This window comes from Bombus pyrosoma, linkage group LG10 (genome assembly GCF_014825855.1).
Source record: "Bombus pyrosoma isolate SC7728 linkage group LG10, ASM1482585v1, whole genome shotgun sequence".
Classification (NCBI taxonomy): Eukaryota; Metazoa; Arthropoda; class Insecta; order Hymenoptera; family Apidae; genus Bombus; species Bombus pyrosoma.
Window position 1 is genome coordinate 4,877,113 of NC_057779.1, and position 24,364 is coordinate 4,901,476.

General features: G+C 46.6%; 2 protein-coding genes across 15 annotated transcripts in view; one reads left to right on the forward strand and one right to left on the reverse strand.

Annotated features, from left to right (window-relative positions):
- Window positions 1–24,364, reverse strand: part of LOC122571509 (protein FAM76A) — a 48,670-nt gene that overhangs the window by 11,951 nt on the left and 12,355 nt on the right. The gene's annotated exons all lie outside the window — the stretch shown is intronic.
- The window catches only part of LOC122571505 (PR domain zinc finger protein 1-like), a 41,370-nt gene that overhangs the window by 8,197 nt on the left and 8,809 nt on the right, over window positions 1–24,364 (forward strand). For 2 of the 7 annotated variants that reach the window (XM_043735338.1, XM_043735336.1), the window contains exon 2: window positions 23,884–24,096. In XM_043735338.1, coding sequence (XP_043591273.1) covers window positions 23,890–24,096 — 207 coding nt within the window. In that variant the 5' untranslated portion in view covers window positions 23,884–23,889. Of the gene's footprint in view, window positions 1–4,729; window positions 7,523–21,108; window positions 22,241–23,147; window positions 23,695–23,883; window positions 24,097–24,364 lie in introns of those variants that run through there. The other 5 variants (XM_043735335.1, XM_043735339.1, XM_043735334.1 and 2 more) reach the window with 5 other exon arrangements.

Here is a 24,364-nt window from a genome sequence, read left to right on the forward strand (position 1 = left end):
GCCAATCGTCCGTTCTAATTAATCGAGCATTCTAGACTCTGCAGGATCTGCGATCCGGACAAGACCATACGCCGAGACTTTCTCAACGAAGAGGAAATTTCGTTTCGGTCGCAAGAATTCGACCGTACCGCAAGCGGGCCCGGTCGAAATCGACGATTACGTAAGGCGATACGTTTTCCTGTATTCCCCTATGAGGAACGTAATCGTTTCGGGGCCCCGTTAGAAACGGATTTGTTTACATACGGGGACAAACACCTGCGAGAATGGCGAGGGGAACAGTAAGCGAGTCATTCCATAGGAGCTTGGCCAGGTACAAGAACGAAACGCGGTGACGTCGGGTCAATGCCTCGTATACGGAGCAGCATACGACTCGCCGACTTTCCGTATATGCCCAGAAACCACGGCTGAGATTCGTGCTCGAGCCAGATAGCGATAAAAACGAATGTGTCACGGGAGAATTCCCTTTTCAAAGCGGAATCGCGCGATCACCTTGCGCGCCCCCATTCTCACCCCGAAACGGATACCGCTTCGACAACCTACGATCGATTCGATCGCCAATGTCTCGCCAGCTTGTTCGTCGTATTGCTCAGTGCTTCGATTCGATCATTCGCGATAACGTCTTACAGCAGCGTTTCACCCGCGGATATTCAAAATCGCTGCACGATAGAAATTGAATCGAACTAGGAGAACTGATCATCGATGTCGTTGCTCTTTTTCCTAGAACACGTACGTTCTTAGGTTGACGAATATTTCTGTGGGTCACGTTGTTGCCGTTATAATAGCGTGATCGAGCGATCATATACAAAAATGTTAAAAGGCGTATTTTTTTTTTTTGCGCGGCATCAACGCCAATTTAGATCTTGCGTCACGTAGCACGCGTTTCCTGTGCGCGATCGAACGAGCAACGCGGAGGAGGATCGTTGTGTATTCGTATACGTATGTTGCTTAGTTAGTTACGAAATAGCACGACAATAATACGATCGTCGATATGAGATAGATGGGAAGCTTAGTCATCGACGGCTACGAATTCGACAGGTTGAAAGTTTCAGGGTCGGGCCTTTAACCTCGAGCATTGAACTCCGTGCAAAAAATGACTTACCGACTAGAATAGACCACTGATTCTTTTCGTTTTTTTACCAAGGATCTGTGGTTTCCTGGGTTTCGCGCAGGATCGCTCGATGAAAATCGGTATCATACAGGATGGTGATTTTTGTAACCCTTGGAAATTTTTCGCGGTGCAAAAACTTCCGCGTTGCGTGCGCTTTGCATACAATCGGTAACGCGATTCCAACGGTCGGTCGAGAGGAACCGGTTGTTAAAAATGTGATAAACCGGTCGCCAAAGCGGCGAAAAAAATCGTTGAACCGTAACCCCGCGCTTTTTTTCAACGAGCGCGAATGTTTCTCGTCGGAGTTTCTCGAATCCATGTTGGGAAAACGAAAGATCTCAAGAGGCAAACCTTCGCCCGGTTAATTAAATGCTCGAATGTTGCGCTTGGGACGAATTATGACGTATAGTTTTTCACGAGAACGTTAGGTCTACTCCACTGATGCAATTTTAAAGATTAAAAAAAGATGCAAGATTAAAAATTTAGTCGTATTTCGGGCCAACCAAGAAGCTACAACTTTTAAAAGAAACGAGTCAAATAGAGGAAGAAGAAAAAATAACGGGACAGATGACCGTGAGGGAAAGCAAAAGGGATTTGATAACGACAGACCCGGTTCAATTTCATAGTCCCGATCCGATTGATATTCGATATTTGCTCATAAGTTCGCTATTATATTATACGAATATGCGATTAACTGATACATAGGTAGACACGATTGAATTTAATCGTAAAAGTTATCTCTGCCAGACACAGAACGATGAAAGGCTTGTCAAGTGCGAGGCGTCGATACCGTTCGATTCGCGGTCAAAGCCATCGCTAGGGACAGCCTCGAGGAAGCAGAGCGGTCGTCGACCCCTGAAAATACTCTTACGCATTGTGTGCCACTTCACTTCTGAGCGGTCTCGAGGCGAGCGAGGACGAAGAACGAGCGAGCGAGCGGCGGCGTCCCTCGCTCGAGGCAAGCGAGGACGAACCTCGATGTTTCCGACTTGGTGTTACATTATGGCTCACCCTAGGATTCCACGCAGCTCTCTACCCACTCCCCGATCCCCTCCCTCTACCACCAACGCCTCCTCCCTTTCAACTTTTTCCTCCTCTTCCATCTCGTGCTTCTCTTCTTCTACTTCTACTTCTTCATCTTCTTCTTCTTCTTCTTCCTCTTCTTTAGTTTCTCCTTTCAATTCGATTCGCGACTCAGACCCAAAGCTAACAGTACTCCCGTGCCTAGCCTAGCCAGACGTTGAGACCGTCAGGGACGTACCGCTCGAATTTCTGGGCCCAAACGAAAACGAGTCAGCCAGCCTCGAGTAACGTTAACACAATTTTCTCCCCTGACCTCCAGGCTCGTTCCCTTTCGAGCGTCGACATTTCGATGACTTTCCCAGACCAAGCCTTGTTTCTCTCATTTGATAGTTCTGAGATTTGTACAAGGGATTATAGAGTTTCGTTAGAAAACCGAAAAAGAGGAGGAGAGTGTTGTCAAGTGCCACTGTGCATTGGTTTACGCGTGGGTATTTCGGTAGCGAAGGCTACGATAGAGAGACATTTCTCAGAATACGCGGTTGCTAAATTAAGCAACTGGTGTGAGGACGTTTCAAGGATAGAGCTGTCCATCGAGTATTCAAGGTTCTCGCGGGTTATTGGACCTTCGCTCCATGGAAACGGATTAAAATTTCTAAATCGAGGATCTCGTTGCGGATCGAACAGTCGACGGCAGGAAGCGTTACCGTACAAGCAGGGAAAGTGTCGAATAACTCGAGGAAAAGTCTGGAAGAAATCTGTTCGTCGAAATTTATAACTCTATAATTCTACAGAGTGTTTGGACGTAATATTCGATGATCGTTGGATCTTCTTATCTTGAAACGGACACGCGGCTTGATTGCAAATCTTGCAGCTGTCATCCGCACTAATCGTTCGACGTTCTTATCGCGTTCGAAAACAGTGGCAATTTCGAGCGCGTAATTACACTTTGCGCGGAGACGAGATTAGTCTTGCAATGTAGGTGAAATAGATTTTCCAGCTAACGGAATCAATTGGGAATACTTTCTTTAGTCGATTTCATCGTTCATCCTGATACACATGATCCATGGAGGAACGTGAAAAGGAAAAAGCATCGCTCCTTGGTGCTGTATAACGTTAACCGTGCAAATCTCTAACATCGATGTTGGAAAGTTTTCATTGAATCTAGAGCTGCTAGAGCTAGCAAAGTTTATACACTTTCCTGGTTTCACAGTGGATCGTTGAATCGTTCGAGTTAATTACTGTTCGAAGCAGCAGTGGCGGCGGTAATGCCGTGCAGAATTCGAGGCAAGAAGAGAGGCATCTGGCCGATGTAGGTGAAGTTTCTAATGCGGAGTCCCGGTGAGGAGAAGCGCCGCGGCGCGATGCAACGTACACGTATACACAGTCAAGACAAGACCACCTCCACCTCTATGGAAAGAAGTAAACTAGTGCATCCCGGTGCGCCGTGCACGCAACCACGATGTAAGAGAGTATTTTCAGGGGTTAACGAACTCGCAGCGGACATCTCTCGCCGGCCGTGTCATACTTTGCGCTTCTGAATCACGTTTAACGCGATATCAGGGGAAAATCATCGATTTTTCTTCCGATTCCGCGAACGTGATTTCAATTTGAACTCAGTTCGAAAGTCGATCCGCGGCCGGCACGCTTTTTCGCGCGTTTTAACCTTTTACTTTTCAACGTTATCGATTTTCAACGATTCCTTCTTTTTTTTTTTTTACGGAAAAGGAAACGTTACCGACGTTAAGAAGCACTTTGCAAAACTAGACAACGACGACGATATATGTAAACGAAAAACGTAGAGAAAAGTAAATTCCTTGCACGAAGATTCTATGTATATAGGAAGAGTCTATGACATAGATCGGAGAATGCGCTTCCGGTAGAAGAGTGGTGAAACGCGTTATTGGCCTTCCGGCGTCTCAGTGAGCGGAAGCGACGGTGGCGGGAAGCGCAAGGTGAAGGTAAAGGTAACGCCGCAACGTCGAAGGTACGCCGAGAAAAGTGGCGATTTAACGTGATCACGGCAGCTCGGTACGCAGCTCGGTAACGACGAGCTAGCTAAGTAGTGCAAGCGTAAGAGTGCTCGATGCTAGAGGTCAGTAACCACTTGCGAACGCTCCACTCCGTTCCGTTCCGTTCCGGTTACCCGCTCCGCGCGGTACGACCGATCGCTCTTCTCCTCCAGAGATTATCCAGAGATAGAATTTTTTGTTCTGCTCGCTTCCAAGAAATAAATCTTAACGTTTTGAAATAATACAAACCCTTAATAAGCTGCTAATCCCTCTAAAATTATACAGTATTCGTAAAACGTCGAGTAATTTTTCCACGCCGGCGCCGCGATGGGAAATCAATTTCGTTGTCTTCAGTTTTACGCGTCTAACGGGCAAAGGACATAACATAAAAACAGTCTCGGTGAAGTTTACGACAAGCGCGACGGAGGAAACCCGATAGCAGATTTTCATGGAACGCTGTTCGATGCGACGATCGAGTATCTTGATCGACGATCTTGGAGCATAATCCTAACGATGCGGTATATTTACCTCCAAGACAATTCACCTTCGTCGCTTCTATCGCGCGTTAGCTCGTCCCTTCTCTCCACCGCAGCATCGTGCATTTTAATCGGACGTTGCTTAGAAAGACGCTCCCATCATAGACATTCTAAGCTCGATAGAAATCCTTCGCGACGACGAACGAAAAAAATTAACGCGACTAACCAATGGGAGTAATTCGACAGGACACGGTCGATCGATCTCGGCATCGTTTCGCGGCGTGGTTGTTTCCAAGCGTACGCGGTATTATGTAAAAGTGGCCGCATCCTATCGTTCTTCGTTATCACCGCCATTTCCTCTTCTCGTCGTATCCGTCTTTCTCGATTTCACGTTTCTCTTGCGTTTCGAATCCTCGAGAGGAGGACGATCAACATGGAAAATAATTCATTCACGGCCATTCTCTGGTGATCGCGCGCTTGCCCTCGTCGTTACTTTCAATCGACTTTCAAATTTACGATTACACAGACGGAAACACCGACGCAACGCATCAAACGTATTATTCGATCGGCGAGGCCCTCTTACGCAACGCGTTAAAGGTCGATAAATCGACATGGTTGTCGAGGGTCTCGTATTTCTCGACGGAGCCGCGCCATCACGCGGCATTGCAGCTCGGAGACTTTAACGCCCGGAAAGACGATTCACGGTGAACGCACGCGGCATAGCGCGCGGGCCATTCGCGCTACCATCTTTTTTCCTACTTTTCCGCTCGCAGAAGCGCTGTTATCGAAGTGGACGATAATCGATCGGGCAATGCAACGATTAAAGATACGATGACAGAGGAATAGAGCCTGCGACGGTAGCGAGGTTGCGCGATAATTACCACGGTGGCGAAGAAAGGAAGTGGCGAAATCGATCCGCGAGTTTTTCCGCGATCATCAACACCAGATTCCCCGTCGTTGCTCCTCGGCCGTTAAGAACGAAGCCGAAGAAACGCGAAAAGAAAACGAGTGGCGGCTGATAGCTCGGATTTCCGAAGGTCAGTAACCAGGAGCAAGAAACACGGAAGAGACAAGCCAGCGTAAAAACGGCACGTCGATTGAAATTATATAATTAACCGATCGCCGATTCCAGCCGCCTTTAAGAGACGTTTCTTTTTGCGTGACTCCATACCTTCCACGGCTGTCGTTCCATTTAACGCTATCTTCGACTTGTGGACTCAGACCCTTTTCGAAGGGAAATAAAAAAGGGAAAAGAAGAAACAATGGGAACGACGTTCTTCGCTTTCGACGCGGCTAACTCGAGTTTCCCAAAAGTTGTGAGAATATTCAAGAGCGTGACAATGGAAAATCACACCCCCTTTCGACCTGCCGATCTGGCTCGACCACGTTCCCCTTGGCCGTCTTCCTGGCCGCGGTGAAAAGATGGATTAGAGTGGAAAGCTCGGAGGTTGAAAAGACGTGTGCGCGCCTGGGTCCTTCGGCTCGTATTTTCGGAGGTCAGTAACCAGAAGAGAAAGAAGACACGGTTGCGCGCTCGTTCGCGAAGGGAGACGGAAGAAGCGAGGCCTACGCGCGTGTACGGACACGTCTTGGGGAGGGAAGGCGCGTCGAGAAAAACAGAGAGAAAGAGAGCGATCAAATGAAAAAAGAGGCGAAGAGAGCGGGGCTACTCGATGGCCGAGGCGATGAACAGAGAAGAGGAGCACAGAGTAGAAAGAGAGAAGAAGCAGAGAGAAGGCTACCGCCTTCTCGCTGAGGAGAACTCGGAGCGAAGCCGAGCTGTGCCGAGCCGAGCGAAGGGGGTGGGGAAGAGTACCGTTGGTTCTGTCGATGGGGAATACTGAACCGAACGAACGAAACGTACCGGCTGCACCGCGTCCTCTGCACTGTCGAGGAACGAGCCGAGAATCCAAGGAAAGAAAGGAAGGAGAGAACGAGGAAAGAGTCAGGCAGAAGAAAGAACGAATCGAAGGAAGGAGGTTCGCCGCTGCCGCCGCTTGCTGCTCGCGCTTCTCGAACTCGCGCGGCCGAGAAAGACGAAGAGAGTTCGAGGGGCCGGTTAGAGAGTAGGAACGAGAAGAGAATCGAAGAGAAGGGAACAGAGAGAAAAGAAGCGAAGTGAGACTACTCGTCGAGTCGAGGCGAGCGGAGCCGGCCTCCTCTTCCTTCCTCGCTACCCGTCCTCCGTCAGTCCTCCCGGCGACGCACACGAACGCGCCACGGTAACGTGGTTACGTTAGTGCGTACACGCGCACACCGCGATTCGTACACAAGGAGACACCTAGACTCACCTTACCCGCCGTACTCGTCAGTTCGAACCACGCGGCTTCGCACGGTGTACACGACCGTACGTCAAGGACGAGGCAGTCCTCTTCGCCAAGGAGCGAGGAGAGGTCCTCCGCGCGTGATTCCGATCGCTTCTTCATCGCGCTTAGTTCTTCCGCGCCACCGCCTGTCTTCCTCTGTTTAACGCGCGCTCGGACCTCCGCGAGAAACCCTGCGAGGTTAGTGACGAAGCCACGGACAGGTCGGACCACGAAGATCGAGCGTATCGTCGATAAGGGAGAGAACACAGCAGCGACGTTCTGTCGTTATTTTCGAGTTGTTCCACTCACAGGGAACTTCCTCTTCCGGGACCTCAAAAAGATCGGGAGGAAGTTGAGATTACGTTGAGAGCAGTGCCGGCAAAAGCAGTTGAAAAACTCGGTTCAAGTTTGTTTGTTCGTCGGGAACAAGAATCGAGTCGATGAGATCGACTCGGTTCGCCAAAGTTTCGCGCGTAGACGCTAGTGACCGCTGACGGACCACATTACGACCTGAAGATATGTCAGTGACTTTGACTTGTGAACTTTGACAGTTTACCGTGGTTGTGTCAGGATTCGCCGGCTTCCAGGGAAACGTCTAAGGTGAGTGTCGAGTCCTCCTATTCAGCTGGTATACGATGTCTTAAATTTCAAAGCAACCCCCTGGTCCGAGTAATGTTTCACGTCTAACAATCCTTACAACAAACATGTTCGCGTTTGTTTACTACAAAAGTAGGCGCGCACCCCCTCCTAATCATTCTAAAAGAAGCGGTCAATTTTCTGGAGAGTTCCGGAGAATACGCGGTGACCTGACATAGTTTTACCGCTAAACGGAGCAAAATTGTTACGAGGAAAGTTGCGAATCCGATACCGTACAACCACATTCCGCTGGTAAAAATTAATCAAAGAATGGAATAAATGGTATCGAGCAATTCTAAACGACGTGTAAGATTCCTTTTCTAATCGTTGCCAGCAAATTCCACGTGTAATCGATGGCTTAACTACGATGGAGCAATAAAATAGCATGAAGTATGTTACTTCAAACGGTTGAGACCCTTTAGTGCGCGAGTTACGTCATAGAAGGAGCTCTTCGAATACAGAAAGTGTTTCTTCACGCTCGGTTCTTTGAGAGCCTTGGCCCTAACGGTACCAGGACCAAAGTTAAAGCCTGGAAAAAAAGAGAACGGTAATAACGCAATCCGTGCTTCGTTCCCGAGTGCATTGTTCGCGATTCACCTTGTCTTACAGATTCGCATCGTATAAGCTTCGTCGATCCAAAATAATCGTGTTATTTTTGCTGATCTGTCGTTACTGTTTTATTTTTCCCATTTCTCCGTTGAAAAAATCCATCGAGTTTCAACGACAAATAGGAAAGCAAATATTTGCTTTAATGTAAAAGCGATCACCATGTCTGTAATTTAGACCCCATCCATGTGCGCCGATTCGACATTCGAAGATTAACGTAAATTTACACCGAACATGAACAAATCGAGTTATCGTTCTTTGTAATCGGAAGACGTTTGTTCATTATCGAACAGTTGGTAAACGATTCGGCTGCCTCGAAAGTATCAAACAACGAAACGAGTATAAAGAAACACCGTTAAACGCGCGTATTTCCTAATATGACATAACGGTGCACCGTTGGTCTCTTCTTCCTCCACTCGTCTGCTTGAAAATCTGTCGATCCTTCAGGAATCACGCGTTTCCGTTCTTCATTTGTACTTCGCTGTACTTCGCGGAAACAGGAATGATAAGCGATAAGATTCGTTAAAAGTGCGAAAGGAAAACCAAAGATATCGAAATGAACGTAACGTCTAATCAACCAACAGCTTGAATTAACTGGAACTATGTCCCGTTTAACTAGGACTCCATCAGGCGAACGTCGGGATATTCAAACGAGACATAAACGGTGCGAAACGGAATCGATTTCTGCCACGTTACAAGATAAGTGGTTTTCGATTTTGAGAATGGCACGCCGTAGGAGAGGATAATGACGCTCGCAGGTGCCTACTAATGTGACATAACGGTATCCGCAGACCGCGGTTCGTAGCCGCGGTCATTGCAAACTCGCGTGTATGTAATCATTTTGAGGTGGGGGACGGGGGCGGTCGATTTATTGGAACGGTCGTTGCACCTTTCAAACGGGCCACTCGACGAAGGGGTCCTTTTCCAATGATTACAGCGTAACTGACACTCGTGACAGAAAATAAAGGGAAAAATCTCTTTAATGCGACGGAAGGTACGCAAACTTTTGTAAAAATTCAAAGAAGATACAAATTCAAAGATCCAAATTAAAAAATTTGAATTTAGATATAAAATAGCGAAATAATGTAACTGAATCTAAAGATCAGATTAATATTATAACGTTCTTTTTTAAGATACTTCGATCTTGTCATAATCTAATTAGTACAAGGCAGAAGCAGTGTCGCTTTCTCCGTCTTTAAAAAAAAAAATCAAGGGTGGTCGATGACCGTGTCGTTCGTAGGCCTAGCCTAGATTCGTTCGCCGCGGGCGAGCGGCGAGGCTGAAAGTACCGTAGCGCCATTTTCCATGCAAAAATTGTGCTTGTCCTGCGATTCCACGATAATACATACGCCGAACCGTAAAGTATTACGCGCTACCGTAACGATGACCGTCCGGTATATACACGGTGTCCCGTTCCACGGATTTCACGTTTCTGTTATTAATTATCGCGCATTCGCACATTTGTCTACACGCCCCTCGATCCTCTCCTAAAATCTTTTCAAGTGATCTTTCCGCCGTTTTCCTTGCGATCCTGACAAGATCGTCTATTAAATTACAAGAAGTCCATAGAAACATTTAAGCAAAAATGACTGCGGTATCATCGTCTTTCACAATTTGTATTTTTACTCCAAAATGTACTTAGAGATATTTCTTACGCCGATTCTGGAACGATAATTTAACGTGCACTTCCGATTCCTTAAATTTCACGCCCCATCATCGCAATTAATCGACCTCGTGTCGTTATCAAACAGCGAATTTATCGCGATTATCAAAGTCATTATTTTTATCGCTGTTGCGGTTATTATTATCGAGAAGGTGCGTAGGACCGGTTAAAAGCGAGGTGCGCGAGTCTGCGTGAATGCGCCCCGCTATAAAGGCCATTATACTCACTTCCTCATTCTCACTTACCCTGTTCTTCGCAAGAATTTACCGCGATAAAGTTCGCGGTGGCAGCGGCGCGTAAATCTTCCATAAAAATATCGTAAAATTCCTTCGTTGCCGCCGGATTCCAAGGTCAACCGGGAAAAAATAAACACATTCGTATTCCGAGGGAAACACCATTAGCACGAACCGTGGTACTTCACATCCTGCGTACACCGAAGTACGTATTCATTCTGAAACGTTTTATCGTTCGAAGGAAGATTGTCCCGGAGCAACGAGATATCGAGGGAGAGAAAGAGAAAAATTATCGTAACTTTCTGGCCGTGCTCGGTGCACCGAAAAAGCCTAAAGTATCACGGATCCTGCAGAGGCACGTATCATATACCGGGTGACTCGTTTCCAGTCAACGTCGAGCGTAAATGTGAATGGCGTGTGTACACGAGCAGGGGGTCTCGAGTGAGTCTAGCGCAAAAAGCCAATAACCGCCCTACATCGATCCTGTATTATCGAAAAAACAACTACTACTACTACTACTACTGCTGCTGCTGCTACTACTACTACTATTACTACTACTACTACTACTATTACTATTACTATTACTACTACTACTACTACTACTACTACTACTACTACTACCACCACTACCACTACCACTACCACTACCACTACTACAACTACTACTACTACTACTACTACTACTACTACTACTACTACTACTACTACTACTACTACTACTACTACTACTACTACTACTACTACTACTACTACTACTATTACTACTACCACTACTGCTACTGCTACTGCTACTACTACTGCTACTACTACTGCTACTGCTACTACTACTATATCGCGAAATACACGTTAAATTGGTTCCGATAAAAATGCAAGAAACAGCGAAAGACGCAAAGGCTGAAAAATTTTGGAAAATCAAAGATAAAGAAAAATCAATTAAAACACGTTGTGATTAGCAAGAACGAGCGATAGGAAGCATAGCAGAACATTCAACGGAGCGCATGAAGTTCGATCGATCGAATGATCACAATTGGATGGTAAATAAAGGTAACAAAAATGAGTCGGTTCGATGATCGAGTAGTGAAGAAGGCCGAAGTATCACGAGGAACGGTGAGCCACGTAAAGCTACGTACCGGGTGTTCACATCGCGCAGAAGCGCGACTGGTTAAAGAGAAGGAGGAAGGTTCGAGCTTGCACGTATATAGGAGGCTCGCGAGCCGAGCACCAGGAGTCAATGACCGTTCTACATTGACGCGTTGCGCCGGCCCGAGTGCCGGCTGAGTTGAGTAAAGTCACGGCCAGCCATCAGCCGTGAGATTCCCTCCCTTCGCTTCGCTTTGCTTCGCTATAGCCTTGCTCTACCTGTCGACAGCCCCGAGCTACTCTCGAGTACGATCAAAACACACTTTTCCTAAGCAGAGTCACTTCCGTTCCGACTACTTTTCTATTTATTTCTTTTCGCACACTCAAATTTTTATATCACACGCGCACGATATCGGCCAAGAGTCGTTTAGACGCTATAGAATTTTAAAACACCGTTGGGTTCAACTCGGTTTAGGTCGTTGATCGATTATCAATTGATCGAGTTAAATTTAGATACTCGATTTCAAAAGTTTTCATCTAAAATACGATTTGGTATTTGAGATAAATTTTTGTTACTTCACCAGGCTTTATCGTTCTTCCAATTGAATTTAAATTGTTCGAGTCGAGCACGATGAAGATTATAGTTTACATCGAAAAAGGAAAAAGACAAATCGGTTGCGTGGTCTGAACGCGGCAGCTGATGGGCTATCTGGAAAGAGCGTAAAACAGGAAGTTGTTCGATAGGAAGATGTACGAACAGAGTTCGATCGCGAACAAGTTTAACGCGATTCTGACACGATTTTATATCATTTTCCGGGTGTCACCTCCAGATGGTAATTACGTATGCAGGCTAAATTTAGTGTCGAAGGCTGAGCTATCCTTGACTCTCTCGCCGGTAATAAACGCGCTTTACTATCGTCAAGCTACTAGAGGAGGTACACTTACCTAGAAAAGATACCACGTAAAATTTCCATTTTCTCAAGTACCCGCGAACGACTTTGAATAAGCAGCGAAGTAACGATCGCCGCGGAGCAAGTATGCCAATTTGCAATTCAAAACGACCATGCGGTTAACTTCTAATTTCTTCTTGATACCGTGGACGATTCATCAGAACGATTTTCAGCCTTGTTACAATGCTTCTCGTTTCCTTTGACGTTCGCCTCCCGTTGGATTCTGTTATTTTCTTTTTATTTTCCCCTCGAAAAGAAACTCGGAGAAACTTTACCGAACGATGTTGATAATTCCATCTTAATTAACTTTGCTCCTTGAATGAACGTACGAATGGAAATTATTTCGTTTCATTCGGGCCACTCGAAACGCATTAAACCGGTAATATGCAGCAGGCAAGAGCGAGCGAGCGGACGAGCGGGTGAGCGCACTCGTTGGTTATATAAGGTGAAAGGGCGACTGACATTGACATTGAAGTTCGTGCTATTCAATGCGGAAACGGACAAACTCCGTTATTTAATCTCTTTCACAACGATTACGAGGGAACGTTTTATCGGCCGGAGGTATCGACCGGAAGCGCAAATGCGTGTTACGTGTTTCGTCGAACGAGCTCGGCTAGAATTCTCGCGGTGCGTAGCAAAATATCAATTTCTCTCGTGTTACAGGCTGCTACTACAGCTTCCGGTGATTATACATATCTTCTCTCTTCTGTAGTTTTTACGTGTCATTCTTAACGTTGCCATGCCGACGATTTGGTCAAAATTTGAAAATATTAAACGAACGTACTCTCTGATCAACGTTAACGTTGCTTATATCTTTCGTACGTTTCACTAGAACGCGATGTTTCCGTTGATCCTTGAAGAGTAGCTCGAACGAGATATAGGAGTACCTGACCTGCCTTACACCACGCAGTCGAGCACAATACCCGAATAACCGACGCTCTTATCTGGCTACGACAATTCCTCCAACGGTGTACCGCAGGTCCGTACTTGGTGACGTGCCACCCGCTTATCAGGATCGTCTCGCAAATCCCGATGCTGATAATCCTGCGTATTTCCCTTTTAACGAAACTTATTTCATAACATTTTGGCATAAATTGTCAACGATTACCAGAGGGATCACCACCCTTCATTTTCACTTTTTATCATTGAACGCGGCGCGTGCAAAGGTCCATCCGAGTTTTCGTTCGATTCTTCGTGTTCTGGGCTGATCAATGCAGGCGATAAAGCGGCAAAACGAGCACTCAGACCACGTATGCCGAACAAGAAGAATTAATTTTATCAAAGCGCAAATGTCCCTCCACCGTGGCTGTTTCCACGAAATGGGTTACATGGACAAACGAGAGGCAGAAATGGCAGGAATGCGGAGGGAAATTTTCGAAACGGTATAAGCGTTCTTCCTTGGTTTGCAATGCGCAAGCTGATTGCCCATTCGTTTGCTTTTTGCCGTAGCAACACGGATCATGGATGAGAACGAACGTTTCTTCGAGCGCTCACTTTTCTCCTCTAGCCCCCTTTTATATACGTTCGTTTTATGAATCCGACTTTTAGCCCGAGCGAATCATCTAGAAATTAGAATGCGGGCAAAGAATGATAGTTTCCAGCAAGGACACCGTTACGTAGTCCATTTTGTAATAGGATGTGCGGGTCCCGGTGCGATTTGCGGTCTTACAAAATGGGTTATGCCGCGCGGCGAGTGCCAAGTTCATCGACCGTGCAGGAAAATGAAAATCCGCCTTTCATTCGGTGAAAATCGGGCACACGGCAAAAGGGAATCGAACACGCGGAGACGCCATGATTTCGAGAGAATGTTCTGTTTCGTTTAGAGACAAATATTCGTTTCGACAGGTATCCGGCGGTTCATCGAGTTCTTTCGATGCGAAAGAATGGAAACCAAGCGTAAATTGTCTTTGAGACGGTCGAGCCGACAGCTCGAAGTGTGCTATTACAAAATGGGTTATGCAGCGCGTGAAGAGAGTCAAGTTCAATAACCGACGAGAATAGAAACCTGCGACCTAGTACAAATTCATTTCACTCGTGCTCGTAAAAATCTCGACGATTTCATTCTCCGCTCTAACAATTCTCCAAGGATTCGCTGACTATGCCAAACTATCGAACAGTTTCGTTAAGAAAAGAAACTAATATCAAAGTTCTGCTAAATTTTTCTGACGAGTTTTCTTCTTTCTCGCGTATCGTCAAATTTTCCACATTTTTCTCCAGAGAAGACTCTTGTCTACGTATCGAAAACATATCGAAGCGAATGGCTAGAAATGCGAAGTATCGACGCGTCGATCGTCGATTTTCGAGAACGATACCGGTGTGCCTGTTCGAAGTGTGCTATTACAAAATGGGTTATGCAGCGCGCAAAGAGAGTCGGGTTCAACAACCGACGAGAACGGTGAACCGAGGCGCGCAGGCCGGTAGCGAAAATGATATAGCGGTCGTCCGTGACTCCACGGCGTACCGGCGTACGTAGAGGAGGTCCTCGGCCGAGAACAGAAAGAACAGAAAGAGAGGACACACCGGCGAACCAGCCGGTCGACCTCCACCACTGCCGTAGTCTGCCGATCACGTGTCCCCATTGAAAGCGGCTGGCCACGTACGGCCTGACGTCGATCACAACTACTCGAGAGCGGCGTTCTACCTTCGCGCGCCACGTTGCTTCTATCACGGCCGACCAGACATTGTACGTTTCCACTTGTACTTTTGCGGAACGATACGATACTCTTCCAACGCAATACGCTTCGACGCCATTCGACCATATAGGACGGTTCGGTTAGCGGAAGAACTTCTCTTCGCGATTCCACCAAACGAAATCAATTTTTCGTCGCTCGTAATTGGAGAGTTTGAGCATAGAAGTACCCGAAAGATAATAGTAATACCTCGACTGACAGACGAAGACAAAATTGGTCACGGTTCGTTCGTGACTTCATCGAGGATGAAGAACGAGTCCAGCCGGCGCGCCACTCCGACTATCATTGTCCTGTCGAGATCGATGAAAAGATACTTGGAATTCAGGGCCGTCCAGTTCGATCACGACTAATCACGAAGATCGGCACAACGTGACGCTCGGCTCTACTCGATACGATGAACTCTCAAGGTTCAACGAATTCCCTTCGGTTCGAGGTCCTGAACTCGAGAACAGAGCCAGGAAACGATGTCTCTGACCTGGCACAGCTCGATTCATCTCTCGCCTTTGGGTTACATAAGAAGCAGAGGATGCCGGCGTTACCTTTTACGGCGCGTGTGCGCGGACCTTGCGACATTAACGCATGCGATTAACCAAATCATCGATCGTTCATCCTATTATCGTGGAAAGCTCAATCGTCTTCGGTAGTTTCCCGGCTTTCGCACAGCTCTCGAAGAAAATCTCATTCGTTTTATTGAAAACGAAGGGAAAATCGTCACGAAGATACAGAATAGTACGTCGTACGATAAATAGAAACGTCGAGCAGATGATAATGTTGATGGAAGGAAAAGTGAAGGAGGAGAGATAAAGCGCGGAAGATAAGGAGAAACACGACTGACCGAAGTCCTACCGAAAACGAATTCGGTTTTACTTTTGACCGCGCCTTCATCGGCTGTACAACGGTGCTTTTACGCACCTGTACACGCATAGACGCGTGCATAGTGGCCCACGTGTAAACGTCTTCACGTATTCATGGTTTTACGACCGTTTGGTAGTCGTACCTGTACGGTACCTTGGTATACACAAGCCTATGTACAGTTAGGCGAGTGACGCGGTTTGGTTTCGATGCCAGTACGTGGCGATATGCAGGGGCGGATCATAAGCCTCGTAGTATTGTAACTCGTGTGTCACGAACTAATTTTGCCACGTCGACTTATCGCCGATCATTCGATATGTTTTTGCCCGTGCCGATTAATTAGATGGAACATGAGACAAGACTGTGAACGACAGGCGTCATCGATAGCGTGTAATTAATTCATCTTGATGCAGATGCACAAAAATTGCGACTCATCGTCTCGAATATTAGCGATATTACGATACGAAATGTAATCACGGTTGGACGCTGCAACCAGTTTTAGAATCGCATACGAGAAAGGATCGTAGCAGTTGGATGTGCAAAGAAAACTACGATTCTTGAGAAACAGAAGGAAACGCAGCGCGCTCGTTTAGGAAGATTTTCGCGCATGGCTAGGAACACGATGCGTTAAAGTTCGTTCACCGCTTGAACACTGTCTCCGTCCGTCCCTGTCTGTGAACGTACACGTACGTGTTGCGTATAGAATATAGGCGCAAAAGGGGGTCCCCTATGGGGGTATCGGAACCTCGTTACTCAGCGCACCATGCTTATAGCGTGGTCCAAGTCCAAGTCCAAGTAGACTTGCAAGTGGGACAATGACCGGCAAAGACCTTCTTTCAGATCCGTGGCGAGAGAGAATGGAAGGTGCCAGGTGAACGAGGAGAAAGAAGGACGAAGCGAGCAGGCGTAGAAGGGGAGGCAATCGCGAACTCACTTCGCTAATTCACTTGCTCGTTGCTTTTCCGGTTTACATTTTGCTACCAGCCGAGAGTACGTCGGCCTTTAAAGACGCGCCGCCGACTAGTCCGAGAAACGCGCCGGAAACGGGACTTTGATTTTCGCTAAGAATCGACCGTCGATAACGCTGATCCAAAGGAAGAGGCGTTCTTCGGTTTTATCGAGAAATAATTGGAATTATTTCTCGTTAAAATCGTTTCTCGTTTCGCAATTTGAAACTAATCGAACGAGAAATGTTGCAGCTGCTCGAGCGAAATTGATTTTTAAAATTATCGAAATATCTGGACAATGAATTATTTGTAAACAAGGTAGCACAGGATAGTCGTGGAAATTTAAATCGACTAACGGAACGGTAGGCGAAGTTCTTTAGAGATGCCAACAACTACACGCGGAAAATAGTAGATGCTTTTTATCGCGCGTAAAGAAGTAAAGTTCTCTGCAAGATCAGTGGAATAACAGCACTTTCTACAAAAAGCTTAAACGCAACATGTCCCGGTTCAAAGCCTTAAGGGTCATTGACACCGCGGTGACTCGGCAAAGCATCGACCTTCTTACAGATGTCCAGACCTTTCTTAACCGTCAAGAACACCGAATGAATATTTGATGCGACGATCCTGTAAGCTTCTAAACCTTCGGAATCCTCAACTTATCCGTTAATTGGTCAGTCGATCGAAGTTACCTCGTTACGCGATATTTTCGCCATAATCGGTGTCCAGGCGTCCATCGGTAAAACTTTCGACGTTCAACTTTACGCGGTAAAAGAATTTCGAGAGACTCTCCGGGAAAAATTGACGAATCTTCCAGGAATTCCCTCGCACTATTCGTATACGCTACTCGAAAGAGAGAAGTAAAATCTGTAAAGAGCCCGGAAACATTTCGGTGAGTCAACAATATTTCATTCTAGGCGAATTTCTGTCCGTTATTCTCGGAAAGCCGTGTGTGTATACGCAATCGCCGCGATAAACACGCATACGCCCGTATGGCCCGTTATTCTCTAAAGTAACAGTTACGAGTGTTGTACGAGAGTTAAAGTATCCTGCTACACCACGGAATAGTTCGAATGGGTTCCATGGAAACGGCATTTCCGGTTCACATTCGGTTTTCTATTCGCGGCCGCTATTACGCGTCTGATTAGAAACTTGCCAGCCACGAGACAACACGTTGCGCTTCCGTCATTCATTTTACGAGGACAAAGGATCGAGAACCTTTGATTTCCCTTTCGATCGTAACTCGAAGGTATCTAATGTCGTTAACCGATAATAAAGGTATCCAGGGAATATCGTCCGATCAATATCGATTCAACGTTCAGAAAACATCGATCGATTCGAGATCGAAGTATCGGATGGAAATTGTTTCTGCGAAATTCTGTGATTCGATCGACATCGATGAAAAATTGGATAATCAGAAGATATCTAAGGATGAACGGGATGACCGACGTCTAAATCGACGATCTAACGAAGCGAATGACACTGTTTCTCGGTATCGTCATAGCATCTAAAAAAGGTGAGCTATTCCAAAATCGTGCGATCTTATCTGACGGTGATTCTCGCAAGAAGCGGTCGAACCGAAGGAAATTAATATATCTGGTACAGCCGTTCCTCCGAGGAGGGAAAAGATCGACGACCCGGGAACGTATCTGGGTTAGTAGTCGTCGGCGATTCACGCGGAAACTTCTTTCGCTAGGAGGGCGCCGCGTGGAAATTCGCAAGGTAGATCTCGAGCTCGTCGATTCTCCTCGAAAAGTGAAATTTCGAATAAGCCGTGCTCCGCTGACAAAATTTCGTCGCACGAATTCACCGAGAGATCAACGACCTCGCCCACATACCGGCACGAGTCACTCTCAGACTCGTGTCGTGAAACTTCACCGAGATCGAGTCTCGATGACAAAGAAGTCAGCCCGATCGGATACGCGTTCAAGATCCGATACCGAAATAACGATCTATTGTTCTTTTCTCTGATAAAAGCGCAATCGTGAATATCGCTTTGAACTTTCGCTGAGAATAATCGAAACATTTGTCTGTCTGGCCCGGGGACACCGCGTGTTTACGGAGCGAACAAATTTAATTATTTTCAAATTTCCGCCGAAAGTAGTCGGTGCAGTGCACGCGCGACCGGGTTAAAAGCAGCCTGCCGTTAAATTTCGCACGCATGGTAGGATTAAAGCGGAATTATTTTATTCCTGTAAAAGAAGAGGAAGATGGAATCGCGACGAGACGGATTCAGGTGCAACAGAGACAATGCACACGAGGGCCGATAAAGCGCTATTACTGCCATAAATTTAATTCCACCGGTAGAGGCATTTCCACAGAATTACGAATAAATCACAGCTGGCACGATATTCTATTAATTTCAGGAACAGTGCCAAGTGAATTATTGCTAGTCGATACACTGCAATGCCTCATCGTCGGCGCAGTAAATATTTTTCCCAGGTCATTGAGTACGTTGTAGAAAATTTCCATACACCCACTCGTGGTCTGTCCTCGGACAGACTATTTTTTCCTCCCTATACTCTTTATTACACCGTATTCGGTCTTCCGTCTGTATGGTTACAATCCTAGCTGCGCATTTAAGCAACACTGTCTTTTATTTATTTCTCGTACGTATGTTTTCCTTGAGAATATGCAAAGATATTCATGGCGAATGGCAGCGACCGTGGCTGAGACAACGACGGTATTATCTCACGATGAAAATCGGGCTTTTATGTGCGTGGTAGATTTGGTACACGTAACGCGGTAGATGGAATCGAGACCGGTCTTCGGGATTAGAATCCGAGAAAGTTCGACGACCCGTGTGTATGTTCGTCTATTACGAGGTGCCGATAGTTTCAAGCTAGATATTCACGATGACGCGCAGACGAAAAAACGAGCCATGTACGAGCGACGCTCGTTTAACCAAAGTGAACGGGGTTACCGATCTCGAGTGGCCGTGACTCTGGGCCAGGGTCTGGGCCAGTTGGATTCCACGTACTTGGTGTTGCGAAAGAAAGAGATCGACATCGATAGAACAAGAAGGAAACAACGTGAAAATAAGCGATCGAAGAGAGAAGATCGTTAGCTCTTTAGATTCCAGACTGGTCTGGATCGATTTGGGCCGATTTACATTCATCTGGCTCGAACGTGATCGGTCTATGCAGCGAACCGTGAATGGAAAAGGAGGGTGGGAGTGTAGGTAAAGGGTGGCGCTGGGGTTAAATGCACGTCCCCGTAAAGGGGTTGCCTGAGGACAACGGACGAGGAGAAACCGTGTGAGAGGGACGCACCGTAGAAAAAGCACATACTCAAAGGAGGTGTAAACAAGGACGGGAGAAAAACACCGCAGGATTTTTGTAGACGGCTGTCTGGCTTGTAAATTTACCAGACCAGAAAAAATTGTCCTTCGATAATAACGACGATAATCGTTTCCAGCTTATACACCGTATCATGGACGATAATATGAAAATTTAAATCGCGAATGTTGTTAGCTCGTCGCATTTTAGTTGGAAACCTGTCGGAACGAGGTCAATTTCATCGTCTTGTGTATAGACTTCGTTTAAATTCAAATTTTCGCCACTCCATCAAACTATTTTTCCCTCGCGTGTCCTTAAGTTACATCGACTCGCATTCGAACGAGTTCCCTCCAATATTTTTCGCGTAGAACTGCGCACAAGAGAAGTTGAACGCTACTGTATTCTTAGATCATTCGCCAACTCTCTCGCCTTATCGATTTTACGCGTTACATAAACCACCTCCGCCAAAACTAAGCTCCCTTACGAAATCCATTCGAATTTTCAACCGAATCGAAATGTGGATAGCGGTGCTCTCGTTCGTATCGAGAATACGCGCGGCGATGAACGCGGAATAGGCCTCGGTTGGCGCGATGCACGCGCGGCTCGCGCCTTATTTTTTTCCATTACGTGGTATGGTAAAACGTCTTACGATCGCGAGAAGTTACCGAAGAATTAAACTTAGAAGCGATCAGCGCATGCACCCTGTCGACATCGACGAACAGAGACAGAGCCGACGGCATGGAAAATCCGAGGACGGAAGAAAGAGAAATAGGAGGTAGAGGAGAGAAAGAGGGAAAGGGGAGGCATCGGTGAGAGGAAAGAAGAAAGGGAAGGGGACACGGTTGCACGCGCTGGAGTAGCTGGAGGGGTTGAAAGGGGTAACGAGAGCGCGCTCGACGAAGAGAAGAAGAAACGCGAAGCGGAGCGACGAGGATGAAAGGGGGAAATGCACGAGAGGTACCGGGGCGGAGGAGAGCGAGGAAGGGAAGCGGAGAGAGAAGGATGGGAAAGAGGACGAAACGGCGAAGGGTGAAGTAGAGAGAGAACGGGGCAAGAGGGGGAGGGAGAGAACCTCTGGCAACGGGTCGATCGAAAGCGCAGCGCAGAGAAATGCACCACCTCTGCTCTGGTCTGGCAGCTTTGCTGGCACACACCACCGCGTCCGTGTTCGCCAGAAAGAGAGAGAAAGGGAGAAGGATGGAGAGAGAGGGATAGCGAGCGACCAATACCGACGCAGGGGGAGGACGAGCCAAGCCGACTCGCGTTGGGCTAGGTCAGGTCTACCCGAGTTCCACACACTGCTCTGCGTGTGCCATCCAAAGAGACCCGAAGGCGGAGACCAACCACCCTCGAAAAAGGGTTGAAACGCGAAATTACGCGAAACGCGTCCGTCATCGCGGAAGAGTGTTGCCTTTTCCGACGACATTTTTTCTTTTTGTTAAATATAAAACCAAACCAATCGATCGCGTTCCAACACCACCGGTTTGTTTGTCAAACGATCGGCATCGTAGCGCGGCGTGCTCGCTCGCGTTCGCCGTTTAACCGCGAGACCACTCTGTCATTGACAGAGAGGGTAGAAAGATCCCCGATCATCGTTAGTGCGTCATTTTTTCCCTCGTGATAAAATCGTTCGTTGGTTTCGAGTTCTCGGGCCGTCGATCCGTCTTCGTAGTTGTTCAACCTGGAAAAGTAACGAGGGATGGAGAGGGTGTGAGACAGAAAGAGGTGAAGTGCGTGGAAGTGGTTCGCGTGTGCCTTCGAGAAGAGAAAAGGAAAACGGTGCTTTCCGGTTTCATTTTTCCTTCGTATTCGACGGGAAACAGCGTCGACGATCGCGCGAATAAACACGCAAGGAGAGATCAAGGAGGAAACGGAAGGGCAGTGGTGTCGCGTCGAGATCCTCCAAAGGATAGTTGTTGTTGATAAACAAGCAGAAGAGAGAGTGTCAGTGATTGATTAATCGGGTGCAACGACAGCGCCGATCCAAATTTCCTTTTCTCGATGTCCTGATAATCGATAAGCGTCGTATAGGTGGTAGAGAACCGCCTAGGCCGGCAGCGATCGGCCTTATCGACGTCGAAATTTCGCCTTGCCGAGGGACATTCTCAAATAAATGTTGAGAAAAGTCAACGTGTTTCATCCCTCAACGCGAGGCCAGCCGAGGCTCCCGAGTGTCCAAAGAGTCGTCGGGATGCCGATCTCCCTGAGAAATCACAGGATCACGTAAAACCGGACCCGCCAATTCTTTTCGAAAATCATCCCCTCGGAGGGACTTAATCAGTCGCATCGGCACAATATAGACGAAAAAGCGGCGAAGGAAATCATCGCGAGGCGGTATTAAATTCGTTTCGTCGACTCGCAGCTCGCGACCGATGCACCAAAAGGCGTGAGTACTGCACGTTAACGCTGCACGATATCAACTGGCATGATTTTGTTTAGAACGGACGACCAAAAACAATAAATTAATGGTACGACGAACAAAAACTTGAAACGTTTAAACAACACGTACGGCGAGTGGTGTACCCCATCGGAAGTTATAAGATATTTAAATGCCTGAAAATTCAACAGAGTCGATGCACGTATACTGTTGTTTTATGTTTCCTTTTTTAAGTCAGTTTCATAGAAGTACGTGTTAACATGATGCATTATGAACGTGATCGTTCACCGGAAATTGCAACGTTTGTCTCAAACGCTTTAAACCATGTCTGAACGATTTATCGTTCAAAAAGCGGGATCGAATTTCAATCAACGGAAAATTTTCAACGTTCAGTCGTTACTTATAAAAAAGATCCAACAAATGTGTTAGGGTATTTCTGAAGAACAGGTTTCATCCTTAGAAAAATGCCATGCGATAAACGGTGAAAAAGGAAGGCGACTTTAATATAATAATAAATATCGTTTAGCAGTCGATTAACGAAAATACGATTCGAAAGAGCATCGAAAATTGGGAGCAAAGACAAATCCTCTTCGTCAAAGGGGATCGAGAGACGAGGAACGAAAATCAAAAAGTTACGCAGAAAGTTAACGAATAGTGAACGGGTTGGTAGCGTGCTATTTCCACGGAAATGGAAATTCAACGAGTAGCGAAAACCCCCGATGGCTAGGTGGGCGGGGGTGAGAGGTCGGAGGGGCGGACTTCAGAGTTTATGCCCCGTCCCCCTCCCACTCACCCCTGCAGTCGATCAATGCGTGGACGGGTTTCACTTTCGCGGTGTTAAAGTGTTGCACCATCGCCGATTGAGGGACAAGGAAAAGCACGATTTTTGTCTATCACGTGGCTAATTCTTTTTTTTTTTTTTTTTTCATTCGTAAACCAAAAACGATCGATCATTAAATTCACCGATTCTTATTGAGAAACGGATAATGAGTGAAAATAAATTTCTCGTTGGTTGCAAGCGTCGACACGCGGACGAACGCGTTGCTTTTCTTTTACAAGCGTTTCGAAGTTAATGGCTGGAGTTATTGATCGTATCGATTTACCGGAATCTCAACTATTTATAACCCTCTGCGTTGTCGGTCGTCATTATACATAGACACTTCTAAGTCAATTCTAATAATATCGCGATTTTCACGTTTCGTTTTCACCCGCGATGATCTACGCTCGAACTATAAAATCGCTTCCGCACACATTCCCGGTCAATGCTCGGGGAAAGGTTTAGATCGAAATATCAAAGTTGAAAAGTGTAGTCGGAGTTATTCGATCATTAAATGCTACGAATCGAGTGATTAAATAATTCATCGAATCAAACACGAAACCTGATCGAACCTGGCTGTAGAAGCTCGTAGATAACGGCGCATCGCTATGTGCTAAGTTTTTAAATAAACGATTCGGCTATAACGGTATCGAAACACGTATCGAGTCTTTGCGTTTCTGCGCACCAAAGTTACACGCGTGTAGCGAAATCAAATTAAGAACTATGATCGAAACTACTCGAATACTAGGATTTTTTTTCTTCCTTTCCTTGCCCGTTATCTAACATTTCAATCGAATATCGAAATTTAACGTTACTTTTTTGAATTTCTGTACAGTGAAGGATGGAGGCCAGCGAGTGGGATCACGCGACCTTGAGAGAAGAGGAATTCGAGCAGCATGCCGTATATTTGGTACCGGATGTGGCGGCATCGCCAGGCGATACCAATCGTGCGGAGGCATCCCTGCCAAGAAATTTGGTCCTCAAACCTTCTCAGGCCCTCAACGATGTACGTTCCTCCGCCAAAGAATCCTTTCTCGAGACCTCCTCGGTGAGAGTCGCGAGAATAATCGCAATTTCTCGTTAGTTATTTCCCTAGACTCGCTAATGATACCATTCAAGCAACTCAGACTTACGAAAACCTATGGGAACTTGATTTCCTTCAATTTGGTCGGACCGGGCGATTGTCGCGATTTAAGGGATACCAGCGATGAATCAAACTTGACCGAGTAACGAAGCTAATTAACTTACCGAGTATGACCTAGAGCTCAAGTAAATCGTTACACTTTCCTCGGTGACAGGAATCGAGACCAGCAGTC